At 42.5% G+C, this 18,364-nt stretch overlaps 1 protein-coding gene across 1 annotated transcript; it reads right to left on the reverse strand.

Annotated features, from left to right (window-relative positions):
* Nucleotides 1-595: 595 nt before the first annotated feature.
* On the reverse strand, nt 596-18,050 carry LOC122773527 (protocadherin Fat 4). The gene is made up of 15 exons (XM_044032286.1): nt 17,855-18,050; nt 16,370-16,711; nt 14,027-14,943; nt 13,868-13,928; nt 12,426-12,606; nt 11,434-11,684; nt 6,582-10,913; nt 6,379-6,480; nt 5,646-5,947; nt 5,474-5,559; nt 5,206-5,385; nt 4,125-4,252; nt 3,765-3,982; nt 3,416-3,674; nt 596-2,200 (listed from the first exon to the last, which is right to left on the reverse strand). Exons 1-15 carry the CDS (start codon nt 18,048-18,050, stop codon nt 828-830), a joined length of 8,928 nt encoding a protein of 2,975 aa, XP_043888221.1. The 3' UTR covers nt 596-827.
* Between the last annotated feature and the right edge of the window lie 314 nt (nt 18,051-18,364).

The following is an 18,364-nucleotide window of genomic DNA, read 5'->3' on the forward strand; positions in this document are numbered from 1 at the left end:
CCCTGCTGCCACCCAGTCTTTGCCAGTTTGTCAGTTAACCTGAGTGCTGCACTGGCTATGACCCAGTTTGCATTTCACTATTTTTATAATTCAGTTTCGTGACCCATGTCTTCAGAGCAGCTCTGGACTCAGGCTTCAAGAAACATCCTTCCTCTGCTTGTGAATTTAAATCAGTTGACTTCAATGTTTATGCTCCAATTCAAAGTTAAAGGGGGTGGGGGGGAAATGACCAAAAAATGATGGCAAACACTTGAGAATGACATGGCTCAAACTTGAAGGACAGAACAATCTGGCAGCATGGTGAAAAGGATAATGACCAAGCCTTTATATGGAAGTGGACGAGTGATTGAAACCAGGTGTGCCCTATTAGCTGCCATGGGAGATGACAACCACTCTCTCTCTCACACACACACACACACACACACAGAAAAAGGACAACAAAACCTTAAACAAATCCAGAATTCTCTGTTTAAAATAATAACTTTGAATGAATTGTCTGTGGAATTCAGGTCAGAGACTTCAGGAGGTAGACTGAACATTATCTCACTGATTGTACCCTAAATAAACATTAAATGAAATGTGTGTTGTTGTTGTTTTTTTTTACATTTCGTTCAAATTTTATTTAGCAGGGGCAGTACATAACATAACATGACATAAGGCAACTAACAGATCAAGAAAAACAGATTATAAAACTCTAAATTCTCCAATGGAAATGTAGCAGTGAGTCGAGATGCGAGGTATAATAGGAACTACAGTCCTAGGGCTTTATAAATGAACAGCATGAGAGGTTGATTCCTTCTCAATTGAAAGGACAGATTATAATTAAATCAAATAATTTCTTCTACGTCACTTTGCACATCATTGCTATGACTGGTGTCCAAAGGTAAACAAGCGATATCCTCAAACACGGGCACGTAGCTGCTAAAAGGTAGATGCGTGTTTAAAATATTCTCCCATTGCTCAAACTTACTGGAGGACAGACCCTCGTATTTCTGTTGACGTGCACCAGAACAACGGTTCTGTTTGAATAATGCGCCCACGGGCAAAATGCCTTGCTGTTCATGTCCATGTTTGACGACGGAGAACTGTCCGTACTCAGACTCTGAGCAGGTGAACGTGCTGTCTGTTTCACTGTCAGATGAGACGGTTGCGGCGGCGGAATCGGCAGGTTTAGCCCCCAGGAGAACTTCACTTGACGTGCTTTGCTCCAGAGGAGCGTTTAGTTTGCAGATTTCTTCACATGTGAGACATTGCACGGGTTCTGGAAGCTGTGACTGTGGAACCGTCTTCATAAAAGCAGGTGACGTGAGCTGCGGTTGCTCTGCATCAAGCCTACTAATCAGCTGTTTGTCTGGAGAAGCCGTGACGCTAGGTGTAAGGGGACATTTGGCTGTCTCTTCACTGGAATCCTTCTTCTGAAATCCTGTCAACAGCATCTTCAAATCCCTCCACTGTTTAGAATCAGCTTTCACGCGCTTTGTGCCGTAGAAGTGCTTGTGACAGCTGAGCTTCAGCGAGGCGGAGTCTGACTGAGACGCACTTGAAATGCTGCCGATTTCACAATAATCCAGCTCACTCTTGGGCTGTGGGTGAATATTTGAAGGACTGGCATCAGAGTACAAGTCGACACTTGTCCTCTGCTGATCAGCACCCGTTGGCTCACGTTGTCTCTCTTTTCCCGCAGATGCAGCATTTGTGAGAGGACGGTTGTCATCAAAACAGAAAGCTGCATTGTCGGCCCCGTCCTCTGTCTTCTGTGGCAAACTTTGACGCTGTGAATTCCGTCGCCTCACTCTATAAAAGACAACAAACATTCCGATAATAACCAGGCCAGAGGTCAGTGGAAGGATCACAGCTATGAGCCACAGAGACGCGCTGCCCTGCGTTTCAGAGCACCGATCACTGCTTCCTGTCGTGGAGATGCAGATATCACAGGCGGAGTCGGAGAGGTTATGTAAACAGATGCAGGATCTGTTCTGCCCAATGGGTCCACAGCTCCACTGGTCTGGACATTGTCCAGAGAGACAGTGTCTTCTGGCAGGGTCCTGATCGGAGCAGGGCGAGGGGAGGCAGAAACCTGGAGAGACACAGCTGGACTTCGTGAGAGACCTGCTGGGCCTGATGTCCACCATCACGTTGTGTCCGGTGGCAGGCAGAGTGTAACCAGTCACAGTGAAGTCCTGAAGGCATCCAGAGAAACCTGTCAATACATAAGCACATTTTACATCAAATTGTTTGATTCCAATTCAGTTAAATTTTTAGTTCAGATTAGACAGTTGACGTTGATAACAACGACTGTGTATGTGCACACTGATACCTTTTTACATGCGTCATCAACAACAGGAATTACATATTTATGAGTCAACTCAGTTCATTTTAAGTCACTTTCATAAGACTAAATAATACACAAAAAACATGCAAAGATACTCAATTGCAACAACATCAGATTGGGATCAGGGTCCAAAATCAGCTGATTTCAATTGGAAATTGCTGTAAGGGTGTTTTCATACCTTTATTTTGTTCAGAATTATGTGGGAACTTTGCGGTGTAATGTTCTCTGGATGGTGATACACCAGTGTTCAGTAGTTTGACCATTTCCAATTTGAGTGAACAGCTAGGTTATGCCGAGAAAACAATACCACATGTCAGTCCCTGACAAAAGTCTTGTCACTTGGGTACAAGTTGACCTCAAGTGCCCCTCAAATATATGTCTAATCAATTTTTTTTTACAAGAAATGGCTAATTTCAATCCCAACAGCTTTTGAAATAATGTTTTGGTGCCAAACGAAACTGTTGAAAAGCATTCTATCACTTTTCACAGCTTGGTAAAGCCCACTGAGTCAGTTTTTGCAAAGACAAAAGTCTTGTCGCCGATGCACCCAATCCTCGATTACAGCCTCACCTGTGATCAATAAATGATCAATCAATTAGTGGATGTGTATAAAAAGAACCCCAGCACACCAGACCTTCACATCAACTGCAGCTTGACCTCTGACAACATTTTCAACAGATTCACCCTGAGACCAAAGCATTGATTATCAAGAGGCTGAAGACCAGATCCACTGCTGAGGTGGCTTCAATGTGTCACAGCGTCAAGTACGAAGAATAAGAAAAAGATTTGAAGACACTGGAGATGTTTTTGACAAGCCCAGGTCCGGCAGACCCCGCAAGACAACTGCTCGGGAGGACCGTTTGTTGGCTCGAAAATCCAAGGCCAGCCCCTTTTCCACTACATCTGATGAAGATGAGAAGAACATATACCTTCTCCTGGAGGCTAATAATGACCTATTTACTGGACAGTTTGTATTCCAAAGACGCATCAGGTACTACCTGGTACTACCAGGTACTACTAGAGTACTACCACCCTCTCTAGACGGTCTCAGCCCAGTAGTTTTGAAAGCACCATAAATCTCACCTGGCTGCTGGAGCTTTGCGTCGTCTGTCAGAGCTGCGCCCAGAACGATCTTTTCCACACGAGCCGGAGTGAGGTCCATGCGTCTGTCAGTGATGTTCAAGACTGCTTTTCCATCCAGAGTGAGAAACATGACGTGTCCACCGCTGGACAAGGACAGGACATGCCAGAGGCCGTCAGCCACTGTGGCGTCCACAGTGAACTCTAACAGGTGTCCCGACTGTGACTCTTTAAAGAGGCACAAAGGCTTTCTGTCTTTTATCTGAATGAGATGGAAAAAACTGGTTTATGTTTCCACTATAAATACAATAACAATGTATGTAACGTGTATCTAAATGATTTTCATACTCACCGTCAACACAATGAATCCCGTCTGTCCGATAACAAACAATAATACTCCGCTGTCTTTGGTCCTAAACTTGATGCTCATCACTGTTTGGTCTTTGTCGCTTCCCTCGTTTTTGTCACTGAGCGACTCTTTTAGCAGGAAGTCTCTTCTGAATCGCTCCTTGATGACATACTCTACGTAGTCATTCCCGCTGAATCGCAAAACAACTTCCGCTGACATTTCTGTTAAAAAAAAAGTGGAACACAAGGTATTTCTAACCCATCCAAAAAAAATTAAACTAATGTTGGATCTTTCAAATTAAGATATGAATCAAATATAACATTTTCTTGAACCCAGGTTTCATAGTATAGCATTTTATCTTGCCTGTGGCACAGTCGCTTCCAATAAAAGGGCTCTTGCACTCACAAACGAAGTCAGACCAGACGTCACGGCACACACCACCATTTTTACATGGGTCACTGTGACAGGGTGACACTGTTGCTCGAGGACACCTTAAAAACAAAGGTTAAAAAGTTATAGCACTCACTCATGACACAGTGTTAAGTTGTGTTTAATTTTAAATGCATCCCCTAAACCCCACTTTACAACCTCCCACTTTGAAAATTAGTAGGCACTTAATACTTTTAACTAAGCATGTAGACGGTGGGAAGATGACCTGCTGACGTTCAAACAGAGCATGAAAATAGAGAAGAAAGGTGATTATTTCAGACACTGCTGATCTACCAGTCATCAGAGGATAATGAAGGAACTGTTTTGAGATAAATCAAATTGCCACACAACCCAAGTAACCAGAAGACCATCTCATATCTCACAATGTGTTGAACTTTGAAGAGGATGGGCAGTACAAAACCACAACAGATGCCGCTTCACTTGTTCTCCATTGTACCAATTAAAGTGGCCAGTGAGCGTATTTTCTGCGTTAAATACTTGTATTTGTTCTTTCTTGCACACAGGCTCAACCAGTCTGTTGTGGTAAAACGGGAGCTAAGCCAGAAGGTGAAGCTCTCGATTTACGACCTACAGTATGTTCCAACCCTCACTTATGGCCATGAGCTTTGGGACCAAGAGAAGGAGATCGCGAATGCAGGCGGATGAAATGAGTTTCCTGTGTAGGGGCGCCAGATTCAGCCTTAGAGATAGGGTGAGGAGCTCGAACAACAAAACCGCTGCTCATCCACGTTGAGAGGAGCCACCTGAGGTGGTTTGGGTCATCTAGTTAGGATGCCTCCAGGCCTGGGGAGGTGCTTCATGTCCTTCCAGGAGGAGACATTGGGGCTGGAGGGATTACATCTCCTGACATGCCTGGGAACGCCTTTGAGTCCCCTTGGAGGAGCTGGCACAATTCGCTGGGGAGAGGACTGTCTGGGCTTCCTAGATAACCCAGATAAGTAGAAGACAACAACAAATTTTAAAAACCTTTTTACTAACAGCTTTATAGGCTTACCTATCACGAATGTTGTACGTTGCCAGGGCCGTTGACGGTCTGAGCTGGATGCCATTGACGTGAATGTTTCGAATACATCCAACAAAGTCATGGGTTTTTATCGGTGCAGGTTGCAGAGAAATAAACTCAATTGTCCTCATTCCTCCAAATGTCATATTATTGTTGCCGACGTCCAGGGTCCTGATTAAAAAAGAAGTTGTATATGAATATAGGCTGAAAAGGCTGAAAATAGAGATTATGAACAAGTAGTCGTGTATTTCTCTGCTACCTCTCTGAGCTGCTGCTGTCGCTCTGGGAAAAACAAAACCCGCTGTTCTCAACATCAGTGCAGTTGTCCACATGTAGAGAACCCATCTGTTGAAGGCCCAAAGCTTTACTCCAGTTTCTCATCTCACAAATATGATTGATTGTGTGTTTATGCAGACATGTTGAATACTCACACTGCCAATCCTCCTCACAGAGACGCTGTGAAAATGTCCATCTGCCACTTGCTTTTTAGTCTGCAGTCTCACTGGTCCTGAGCCCAGGTTGTAGGAGAGATGTATGGTCCCTTCCAGTATCTCCAGAGCAAAATAATCCCTGTTGGACAATCCTCCCGGGTTGTAAATTAGCATGGAATTACTCTGCACTGTTGCAAACTCGAGAGAAATTAAATTAGTCCTGCGGTCTAATGGGGGAAACTCCATAAAGGACAGTTCCTCGAAGCCATAACTGTTTTCCTCACAGTGCACCCCAGTGACTCCTAAAAAAAAAGATTAAATACATTAAATAATAGGAGGTTTTCTGTGGCAACGTGATACTGCAATTTGAGCAAAAAATAAATATAAATCAGTTTCATGAAGTGATACGTTTGTAAAAAAGTAAAAGAAGTGATACACATTATAACATGAAAGGTTTTGTGTAAAAACGTAATACATATCGCATTATAACAGTTTAACAAAATAATACATAACTTAATTGACTTTATTGTAAAAACGTGATCCGTATCATGACTTTATTATAAAAACGTGACACGTATCAGGTCATAACATGAAAACTTTATTGTAAAAACGTGATTACTAAACATGAAAAATGTTTAGTAAAAAGTGTAATACATATCACGTTACAATGTATTTTCATCCAAATATCTCTGTGGCTGCATGACAGACTAACACATTTCTCAGATATTCTTACCAAAGGGACACTGACATGAGAATCCTGTCACTGAGTTGACACAGTTTCCCTGGAAACAGGAGTTTGATTTACAGTGATCGATGATCTGCGCACATGTTTCACCTGGAAAAATGCATTTCATACAGACCATATCCACATCAAGTCATTTTTTTATATTTCATATATAAAACCTGAAATAATAATAATGATTAAAAAAAATCTACCTTCAAATCCAGGCTCACAGTGACAGTAATACCCATCCTGTTTATGAATACAAGTTCCTCCATTCTGGCATTTTACCTCCAGGCATTTTTCTCCATCAGTGGAGCAGAAGGAGCCAGAAAATCCACTTTGACAGTGACAGTAGAAACTTCCTGCTGTATTCTCACACGTGCCTTCATTTTCGCAGGGATTCGCCTCACATTCGTCATTGTCGTCTTCGCACAGTGTCCCACTGAAGCCAGCGGGACAGGTGCAGTTGAAAACCTCCTTCTGCGGTGACACAAAGATCACGCCAAGGCTTTCGAGCACAGCAACATCCTGGCTGATGTAAATGTTTTTGTTGCACACTGCACCGTTCTGACAAAGGCTGGTGAGACACGGGTCGCTGGTGATGTGAGATATGCTCACATTGCTCTGAGACTCCAGTAGTTTCTTATGGGCAGTCGAGATGCCTCTGGCTACCTCTCTGCTGAGATACTCACCGTTGTAATTTTTCACCGCAGCCAACATGAGGATTTCACTGCCGATACTTTTGATTCCAAATACATGCGTCTTCGAGGCCTGTTGGTTAAACAGACTGTCCAGAGCTTTCACAAACCTCAAATACTTGTTCGATAAGAACTCTTCCATTGAGGATGAGGACACGTAGAACAAAATACAGCTGTCTATAGAGGCGTTTGTGAAGCCTTTGTACTTCACATAGATGCTGTTGTTCACTGGCACGTGAAACTGGTCTGCAGCCTCGATGGTGACGTTAAACGTAGCCTCGCCTTGAAAAGGGGACGACCACAACTCACATGTGCCGTTGGGTATCGTGAACATGTTCAGTGGCCCACTTTTGACACTGCAGGTAAATGTATCGGCCTCATCCGGATCTTCCGGGTGGACGTTTCCGAGCATACCCCCTTGGAAAGAACTACCAAAATATTTCACCTCGATGAAGATATTCCTAGGCAGTGAGGGGTTGTCGTTTTCGTCCACTATCCGGATATGGAACGTTGTTGTGGATGACAGCACGGGAATCCCTGCGTCTCTAACAGCCAGCAGAATCCGATATATGGGCGTTAATTCCCTATCAATAGGCCTTGTTGTGAATAAAACTCCGTCAGGAGTCAGTGAAAAAGCACTATCTGTAGAAGGGTTTACTAACCAGTACATAAAAGGCCCCTGATTTGGTGGAATATCCAAATCTGATGCGTTTAACCTGGTAACGATGGTACCTTGAGGCTGATTTTCCTTCACTTGAGCCTTGGTTAATGTAAGTTTCGGGGTGTTGTCGTTAATGTCGCCAATAGACACGAGCACATTGGTAGTGCCAGTGGCTGGTGGAGAGCCATTATCAGTAGCTGTAACGGTCAGGTTATAAATTTCAAACGTTTCTCTGTCAAGAGGAGAATTCACTGAAATAACGCCACTAAGTGGCTCAATGGCAAACGACAAGTTTGTGTTTCCACCTTCAATGCTGAAGAAGACACGATTCCAGTCCAAGATGGAGTCCTGATCCAGAGCACTAACTGTTATCACAGATGTCCCAACCGGGCTGTCCTCTGTCACATTCGCCAAATAAATCGCAGAGGTGAACACGGGTGCATCGTTAGTGTCAAACACACTGATGTGGACCAAACTTTCATCCACATTCACTCCGGTGATGACACCGGAGTTCTTTGCCAGAACTTTTAAAACTATATCACTGTTGCTGTGTTTCCTCAAACTGCCGGTTGTGTAGATTTCTCCAGAGAGTTTGTGAATATTGAAGCCCATATGTTTATTTTGGCCAAACATGAGGTAAAACACCTGACCTTCGGGGCCCTGGTCATCATCTGTGGCTGTTATCTTCCCCACAACAGTTCCAACAGGCACATTTTTAAAAACTGAAAAGTTAAACTCCATCTTTGTGAACGCAGGTGTGAACTCATTGACGTCCACGATCTGGATGACAACATGAGCCAAAGTAAATAAATTATGACCCCCAATATTTGAGGCTTTGACTGTCACGTCAAAGATCTGCTCTTGCTCATAATCAAACACATCCAAAGTGGTGATTGTGCCACTCCTTGGGTCAATGGCAAATTTATCCACATGGCCTGCAATAAGGGAGTAGACTATTTGTGCGTTTAGGCCTGAATCAGCGTCTGTAGCTTTCACGTCCAAGACATTTGTTCCAATTTCTGAGTTTTCAGGCACTAAAGTGAGAAACTCTGAGAACGATAACACTGGGGGATTGTCATTCACATCCATAACCACAATTGTAATATTCATCATGCCTGTTTTTGAGATCCAGCCACCATCTGTGGCTTTGATTTGAAGATGGTAAATAACTTCTCTTTCAAAGTCGAGCTCTTTGGTCAGTGTTAGCAACCCAGAGACTTCTCCTACAGAGAACAGTAATGGTAGATTTGCTGGGACGATGCAGTACGCGATCACACCATTGGGACCATAGTCTCCATCTTCTGCTTGAATTCTGCCAATAACAGATCCCGCTGGTAAGTCCTCAGGAATGGAGAAAGTGACGTTTGGCTCTCTAAAGCTCGGAGAATATTGATTCCTCCCCGTAATTTCAAAAGTGACGTGAGTCTGTGAAGATAAAGGCGGTATGCCCTGGTCTTTTGCGACAACTATTAAAGTGAGAAACGAGTTTATGCTCTCTGTCAAACTTTGCTTTAATTGGACTTTCCCATCGTCGGCTTGGATCCAGAAGAAATCAGATGCATTGCCTCCATTTAAAGAGTACTGGATACCAGCACTGCTATTACTGACATCCAGATCTACTGCCGTAAACTGGACCACCTCATTTCCCACAGCCATGTGATATGGGATCGCAATCAGAGGCTGCAGAGGCAGGAACATTGGTGGGTTGTGATTATACAGCTCTAATCTTATGGAGACCGTGGTGTTACTGTACAGGGGAGCACTGCCACAATCAAAAGCAGTGACAGTAAACTGGTAGATATCAAAAGTTAATGTCTGTAACATTAATGGCTGCTTCGTATAGATTTCACCAAAAGAAGCACTCACCCAAAACTCCTCGATTGGAGGTTCAATAACGTATAAAATCTCACCATTCTGCCCAATATCTGCATCTGTCGCAACAACCTGCAACACAAAAACCTCTTGATCTTTCGTTTCAGGGAGGACAGCGTTGTAAAAATGATTGGAAAATACTGGTCTATTATCGTTAACATCTGTAATTATGATTGTGACGTCTGTGCTTATGCTCCATGCTGAATCGTTACAGTTTACCCTCAGGACATAATGATCCTGCATCTCTCTGTCCAGAGGTCTTTCAACTGTGACGTAGCCAGTGGTAAAGTCAATATTAAAAGCCATATTATCGCTTTGGTCAGCAATAGAGTAATTAACAACTGCATTAGGACTAGTGTCATCATCAGTTGAGGTGACTTTTACAACTGTGTGCCCAACCGGGGAATCCTCAGGTACCTCTGCAAGAAAAATGTGTGGAAACCGAGGTGGGTTGTCATTCCTGTCCAGAACAGCAATGATAACAGTTGTTCTGTCTTTATAAAGAGGATTATCTATCTCTGCAGCTTCAACAATCAAAGTGAACTCAGGGACGTTTTCTCTGTCTAGACTGTCAGTGGTGCTCAATAAACCATTTTCAGGGTCAATGGTAAAAAAGTGATCATCGTTTCCTTCTGCTATGTTGTACCACACTGTGCCGTAACTGCCAGAGTCGGCATCGATCGCGAGAATGTCACAAACCCACGACGGTGGGGAGTTCTCGAAAACCTCACACCTGTACTCAGCTTCTGTGAACTGCGGGAAGTTGTCGTTTACGTCACTGACGTTTACGCGGATTTCCGCAAACGATGAGAACGGCGGCGACCCGGAGTCTCTGGCTTCCAGCAACAAAGTAAACTCCTTTTTGTTCTCATAATCCAGAGGCTTCTCTACTATCAGCACTCCACTGATTTGGTCCACGTGGAACACATCTTCATAGTTTCCAGAAGATATATAGAAAGAAACAGGTTCGGCTCGGACGCTCACAGCAGAGACCAAGGCGACTAATGTTCCTACTGGCTCGTCCTCGGAGAAGGAATAATTCAGAACGTCCACATTCATCTGTGGAAAGTCAGAGACATTTTGAAACCTGATACTCATGGTTGTGGTGTCAGATTTGGGGTTTTCTTCTGCATCTTCCACATGTATGTTGACGATGATATCTTCTGCCCTCCGCAGAGCTCTTGAGGTGAACACGGTGCCGCTGTATGGATCAATGTAAAACAGATCTGAACTTGGGCCAGAAAGTGAATAATGTAGATCTGCGTTCATGTCAGTGTCATCGTCTGTTGCACTCACGGCACAAACGATGGAGCCTGTGGGGGGGGGAAAAAAATCAGGAAGCAAATAGCACGACAATGTAAATGGGGAACATAAAAAACACAAGGGTTACATGTGGGGTTTGAGTCCATTTGAACATACTATAATAATAAATCATGTTAAAATCAATCAAAGTAGAAAGACTCTGAAAAGTATCATTTTCAAAAATGGCATTGCCCATACAAGTTAAATTTTTTGAGGGTTATAAGTGCATATATACGTCCAAGTGCCATGATTGGCTTGTGTCATGGACTCTCCCACACTCTCAATCATTTCCTATTTTTTCCTTATTGGTTTATGCCATGCTTTTTGTCGTGTAAGACACACTAAGAATACAAGGAAACATTTGTATGTGTTCGACTGTGGTGGTCTGCACACAGTGGTGGCCTTCGTAAGGAAAGACTCTGACCTTAAGGGTTATTCTCAACCTATTCTTAATCTTATAACGACATACTTATTGAAACTTTTTAATTAATTCAATGTTTTATACATATAATTATAACACAAAGCTCTCACCTGGAGGCAGTTCAGAGGGCACGTGTGCCACATAGGGACTGTTTGTAAACTGAGGCCAATGGTCATTGATGTCTCCAATAATCACAGTGACGAGCACTGAGCTCGACAGAGGCTCAGTGGGATGTTTGTCGCTGCTAATCACTGTCAAATTGTAGATGGCTACTGTCTCCCTGTCCAAGACATCGGTCGTTAGCAACTCTCCAGATGTTTCCTCAATGGCAAAAGGTACGTCAGGGTTATCTGTGAAATATCTGTGGGGAAAACAGTCCATTCTCTGTCAGTGTATTGCACTATATTGTTGTATTAAGCCATGTGCAGCAGCATAGAGGCAATTGTACAAAACAGAAGTTTTTTAAAGTGATGATGTATGTACTACATTATCAATACTAACTGTGCTGCATGTCATTCTTTCTGTACAGACGCAGAAACACAGATTTTAGCCATTTAACAAAAGGTTCACCGAACAAACTCTATGTCTGCTTAAGCCGGTGACATCATAAGAATATGTTTGGTGCTTTATTTCACCAGTGGACCGTCTTTTCTTGCTGGAACCTGAAGATTGTTAACAGCTCAATCCCTGAACCAAAGTCCAGAGAGAAAATCGGCAATTTATCATCATGGCACACAGGAGTTATTCCACTGCTGCCTCCATCAGTAAGTTAATACTGTATATGCATTCTTGTCACTGTGTTTGAACCAATTCAAACAGCTTCTGTTTCCCCACAAGCTATAAACGCTACATTTATCCATAGACTTTCCATGTCCATTAAAGTTTGGAAGAGTTAGTGGTTTAACCTTTGTTTGTCCTCAGAAAATGGAAACATATTTTTAAGATATTGCAAACTTCAGCAGGCATAGACATTATTGGGTGTACTTTCTGTTATCTGGCCAAGTTTCTTTTTTATTTGACCTTTGGTCACTGCTGGCAACCATGCTGTCCGTTTCCAGCTTGCAGGCAGGTCCACAGTACTATCTCCTTAAGTTCTGTTTACCTTATTTCACTATTGAGTCCGTCATCGTGGTCAGACGCTGTTATCATGGCAAACACCGTTCCTGGTGGACTGTCCTCGTAGACTATGGTGTTGTAGACTTCCTCAGTAAACTCTGGTCTGTGATCATTCACATCGTCCACGATGACATGCACAGTAAGAGTTCCTGTTAATGGTGGCAACCCTTGAAAATAAAAAAAGTGACATTCATGATCAAAATGCTTGACGTGATTGCTCAAACAGAAATGAAACTATGTCTGAGATATGATACAGTATATCTAATATTTCATGATTTTGTTGTTGTTATAATTATTAGACTTGACGAAGAGAGAGTTTGTGTTGTGAGTAGCAGCAGAGCAGGAACAGGTGGGACCAAGAAGCGTTTATCTTATCAAATGACTGAACAACTGGGTTTTTTGAGCTGTAGAATTCAGATCTGAAATCTTTTGAGGACATTTTGTTGCGTTTTCCTCAGTGTGTGTTGACATTAAACAAATCACTTCCTCTGTGCAGCGTGGGAATGTTGCCAGGCTAAATAAGATCTTAACACTGTTAAACTGAGAAAAACAGTCATGTCGAACCAAGAGGCTTAATCAGCATTATGAGAACTAAGTTGACAAGTGGTATGAACTTGACATGAAGTGCTACAGTTTTGAAAAAGGCTAGCATTGTTGGCTCACAGCAAGAAGATCACCAGTTTCAATACTGAGTTGAACCTAGGGCTGATTAAGGGTTAAACCAGCAGTCAAGGCCCTGGTATTCTTCCGCGTCAGGGTCCTGTAGTATCCTACTTCACCGGGTAGCGGTACAGTAAGTCTGGACGCAGGGACTAGGACGCAGTCCTAACAAAGAAGAACTCCCTCAGACATGTCTGGTTCACAGATGAAAGGACCGTCGGGGTTTGAGCCAGATCGTGGGTCGCCAGGTTGAGTCTTGGATGACTATCCTTGGCGACTACTTCTACTGTTGCCGAAATGTTGGTGACTTGGGCTGTACCTATTGGTGGGGCAAGAAGTTTAGTTGTGCTGTCCACACACCAAAATGTGGGAGTTGCGTGTTGATGAAGCAATTCACGTTATGCGTATGGTGCGCGTTGGGTTTGAACGCACTGTGCACAAGTATGCCAGGGCCCTCAGGCTGTGAGGGGTGGGAATAAACTTTGATTTAGGACTTTGAACAGTGGAAGGTGGCATTTAATTCCTTGTTGTACGGCCTGCCTGAGTGTGCTGCCAACGGAATCATCTCCTCCATTGGCTGCACACTCGTGAGGATCCAGCCCTTGGTTTGAGATTGAGAGTGAATGAGTTTTCAATACATGGAACTAATATTACCTGAATCAACTGCAGTAATAGTTATGATATATAGTGATTCCTTCTCTCTGTCCAGGCTGTGTAAGATCTGAAAGGTGCCATTGGGAGTAATGGAGAATGAACCGTCTCTGTTACCATTCTGTATGGAATAAGAAAGTTGGCCGTTGACCCCCAAATCTTCATCCAAAGCTGAAACCTGGTCAAAAAAACCAAAAACAATATAAGGAGTCCAAAAATAAAAAAAACAAACAACATTTTGTAACCTACATTGAGTTAAATAACACGCAGAAGCACCTGATGTGTCAGCAGAGACGGGTCCTCCTCATTCTCCAGGACGTGTATGATCAGTGTCTCAGGAGAAAACTGGGGCACAAAGTCGTTAACGTCCAACACTGTGACTCTGAAAGCAGCCACAGCAGATCTGGGTATGTTTCCCCGATCTAAGGCTTTTATCACAAGGTCATAGTTCGAGTCCTTCTCTCTGTCCAGTTTTCCCATGACTGTTACTACACCTCGAACTGCGTCCACCATAAACGGACTCGTCTGGTTCAGCATGTAGCGCACTTGTCCGTTCGGCCCGTCGTCTTGATCATGGGCCTGAACCTGGAACAAGCTCGTACCTCTGGGGACGTCCTCTCTCACTGTCAGCGTGTAGACGTCTTGTGAAAACTTAGGGTCATGGTCGTTTGCGTCCTTGACGTGCACCGTGAGACTCATAGTGGTCTCCATCCTGGGTGAGCCTCTGTCCATAGCGGTTATAGTCAGAGTCAGAGCGTCCACGTGTTCTCTATCTAATGTCTCCTCCAGGTAGACGTGTCCACTCCTGTCACCGATGCTGAACGTACCACTAGAGGAGCCAATTAAATAATATAAGACGTCCCCGTTGGACCCAGCGTCCTCATCCTCAGCATGTACAGTCGTGACAATAGCGCCAACTGCAGTGTCCTCTGGTGCGCTGACACTTTTGGCCGACACAAACACGGGGGCGTTATCGTTGACATCGAGGACGAGCACAGTGACGTGTGCGGTGGCGGTGAGCTGTGAGGACGCCGGCTGCTGGACACAGTCATGAGCTGCCACAGTCAGATTATATGCGGACTGTCTCTCTCTGTCCAACTCTTTGTTGAGACACAAACGACCAGCTGAGTTTATGAAGAAAAGTGTCTCTTTGTCGCCGTCAAGCACTTTGAGTTTCAGCTCTCCACTGTCACCTGGTGGAGGAAAAGGGGAACATTTTACGAGATAGTAACTGTAACAACATGGTAATATGTTTGGAATAGTGACTTAATATTATGATAACATATTATTTCAGTAGGAAACACTAAGTAATGGCCTGGTAATCTATGGAAAATGTGTGTATAGGACATTAAGGAGGATGAATTTTAACCTAATACTATGGTATGGTGTTAACCGTTAATGAGACACGACACACAAGTTGTTTTGTTCTCATTAATTATAGCAAAGCGAGCCCAAAGATGGAGATTGGTGGGAAGCGGAACTTGCTAGTGAACTGCCTTACCATTTTTTGACTAACATAAAACAAAGTGGTATCATTTGTGTAGGTGATTGTTGATTCGTTGGCGTTGACAAATGATGGAACGGTATTAGTTTAATCTGGTTGTCGATACCAATCTTTAGTTATGGCCTTGATGTACCTGTAACCATCAGTTATAATGTAGTTTATAATTACATTCATTTGTTTTGTTGTATTTGTGTTTTGTTTGTGACTTTCTCTAGTATTTATATCAGGTTTGGTTATTCCAGTTTCCAGTTTCATGTCGTAGTTTCTTTCTTGTGTCACGACCCCTGGATAACCTTTTAGACATTTAGTCTGTTTCGACTTTTTGTTGCTGTGTTTCTGTTTTATTTTTGTAATTCTTCCTAGTGTGTGTACCTTGTTAAGTTTGACTTCCTGTCCTGTCTTCCCTGTTGATTGTCTGCCCTGCCCTAATGTGATTCACCTGAGTCCTATGTGTCTCACCTGTTTTTGATTATTCCTGCTTCTCTAGTGTAGTTCTTTGTTGGGTCGTCTTGTTTGCTTCATGTCAAGTTTTATTCCTGTCTGCTGATCTGCTTTTCATTTGTTCCTTTTTTCAGTTTTTGTTTAACACGTTTTGCCTTTTGTTTGTTTGATTGATTGAGTACTTTTTTACACTGTCTGGTCAGGATTTACTACAGTAAAAACATTAATGAAATTACTTCTAGATATTTGTTGGCTAAAATACATTTAGTTTACTTAATTTCCTACTTTTTCTGTTGTAGTTTCTTCCTTGTGAGTTTGGTTGAGATTTAATTCCTGTCTTAATCCTAATTCCTCCCTCTTTGGTTGTCTGTCCCTGCCTGGATTTTTCGTCTTTGCTCCTCAGTCTCTTTGTTGGTTCCATCTGTTCTGTTATGACTCATACAGAAGGTACTTGTGTTTATATATCACACTTATTAGCATTTGGCTGAACTGTAAAAAGTGGATTTAATTGCATAGACGCATAAATCCCTCTCTGGAGGCACAAGTCTTTTGTGAATGAAGACTGCAGGATGAGCAGTTAATATGAAACGACCTCTAACTATTGATGAACTAAAAACTATTTTTGTTTGCTTAATTTAAAATGGTTTCATCATTTTTGTACTTGTACCACTCACCTTCATCCTTGTCTGACACGTTCAGGGACAGGAAACAAGTGCCAACCCGCGCGTCTTCCAGTATTGAAGCGGAGAAGTTATCCTGGCTGAAAACAGGGGGGTTGTCGTTGACATCCAGGACACTGAAGTAAACCCTGACACTGGACACCTGCAGACCCCCCTGCTGCAGCACCACTGTGAGAATGTAGAACCTCTGTGCTTCGAAATCCAGGCTGCGGGATAATAGGAACTCTCCCGAGAGAGGGCTGAGGAGGAACAGGTTCTCTCCGTCATCCTCCTGCACTGAATATGTGATAGGCGTGAGAGCCTGGGACTCTGCCTCCACCTTTCCCACAACTGTTCCTGCATGTCATCACGGGGCAGATTTTAGAAACATTATCAAACACAGAAATGTGTTTATAATCCTACAAATTATAAATACCATAATATTGTTTTTCAAATGTTGGAAAGTTGTTATATTAAGGCAGGAAATTAAAAATTGAAATACTGGCTTCAATGATAACAATGGCACAGCGGGAATATTCTTAAAATAGCACTTCAACAAATGTGTTATCAGCAGATTAAGCACAGAGCAGCTAGCTATTATGAGTTGGAAATGCTAAATGGTGGTGAACAGTAAATCGATACAGTGAAATATTATGCGATATTTGGTGTGGCAATATAATACCGGTTTTGAGACACCGCAAGTATAATATTTTATGAGTATAAACTAATGTCACAATTACATATTAAACTTTTCCGTGTCATTAAAAAAATCCATTGATGTTTACGTCCACTAGATGGCGCCAAGTGCTCACTCTCAGGATAGTATATCACATATATACATGATTTTGCAGATACGCAGTATTATGCAATATCATGATAATATCGTATTGTGACTTAAATATTGTGATAATATCGTATTGTGACTTAAATATCATGATAATATCGTATTGTGATTTAAATACGATAATATCGTATTGTGATTTAAATACGATAATATCGTATTGTGATTTAAATATGATAATATCATATTGTGACTTAAATATCGTGATAATATCGTATTGTGACTTAAATATCGTGATAATATCGTATTGTGATTTAAATATGATAATATCATATTGTGACTTAAATATCATGATAATATCGTATCGTGATGTTTCTGGCTAACATAAAAATCGTCAGTACTCCAATTCCAATCCAATTTTAACTCTCGCTCTCTTTCGCTCATAAAATTTTCCAGTCGATATTTAACATAAACAATATATTTATGCTCCATTGTTGTTGTTTTGTTGCTTCCTCTCATCATGTGATCATTCTCAACTGCTGAACAAAAGCAAACACACTTTTAATTTGCAATGTCCGCCTGTTGCTGACGCACTAAAATCTATCAGAGTAACCGTTTTAACAGCTAGAGGTCACTGTTGTACACATTTAACGTTTTCTGCAACGTGTTTGTGTCTAATTTACACAAGGAAGGAAGGCGTCAGTGCATGGGCGACTAACCTGGAACTGTGTCTTCTTTTACTTGAAATGAATAAACGCTCTTGGAGAAAACCATCTGTGTTCTCCATCTGTTTGGAGAGCGCAGGCTGGCTGCATAAGACTCAGGCCCAGCATCGACAGATGTGCGAGACCAGGGGGGAAGCATACGCTGCCCTGAGACAGTATCTACAAACTTAGACTCGCTGCTCACGTTCATTGTGCTTCCAGGTGAGGATTTATGAGAAGAAGCAGAATTAAACACCTGAGGAGCAAACCAAAAAAAGAAAGAAATTACTCTCAGTTTCTTCTCAGGGTGAAAAAAAGTATAAATTGGCACATTTTGAAGTACCCAAATGCGCTGAAACCTTAAAGGGACAGCTCAGGTTTTTGTGAAGTTTTTTGCCCAAGAGCGATGATGAGCTCACCACCATTTCTATTTTCTAATTCTGGTATTTACTCTCACTGATGACATGGCTGACGGCAGGGACAGAAGGAAGTACTAATTTTAATTAGTACTTCCTCATAATGCGA

Source organism: Solea senegalensis, linkage group LG8, assembly GCF_019176455.1.
Source record: "Solea senegalensis isolate Sse05_10M linkage group LG8, IFAPA_SoseM_1, whole genome shotgun sequence".
NCBI classification, from domain to species: Eukaryota; Metazoa; Chordata; class Actinopteri; order Pleuronectiformes; family Soleidae; genus Solea; species Solea senegalensis.

What these genes read in the sequence shown, in the direction of transcription:
- LOC122773527 (XM_044032286.1), bottom strand. Translation starts at nt 18,050, where the DNA reads ATGAACGTGAGCAGCGAGTCTAAGTTTGTAGATACTGTCTCAGGGCAG. An exon ending in CGTGTCAGACAAGGATGAAG is followed by an intron (nt 14,944 to 16,369) that starts GTGAGTGGTACA and finishes TTCCTCCACCAG; the next exon opens with GTGACAGTGGAGAGCTGAAA. An exon ending in CTGTGAGCCTGGATTTGAAG is followed by an intron (nt 6,481 to 6,581) that starts GTAGATTTTTTT and finishes GCATTTTTCCAG; the next exon opens with GTGAAACATGTGCGCAGATC.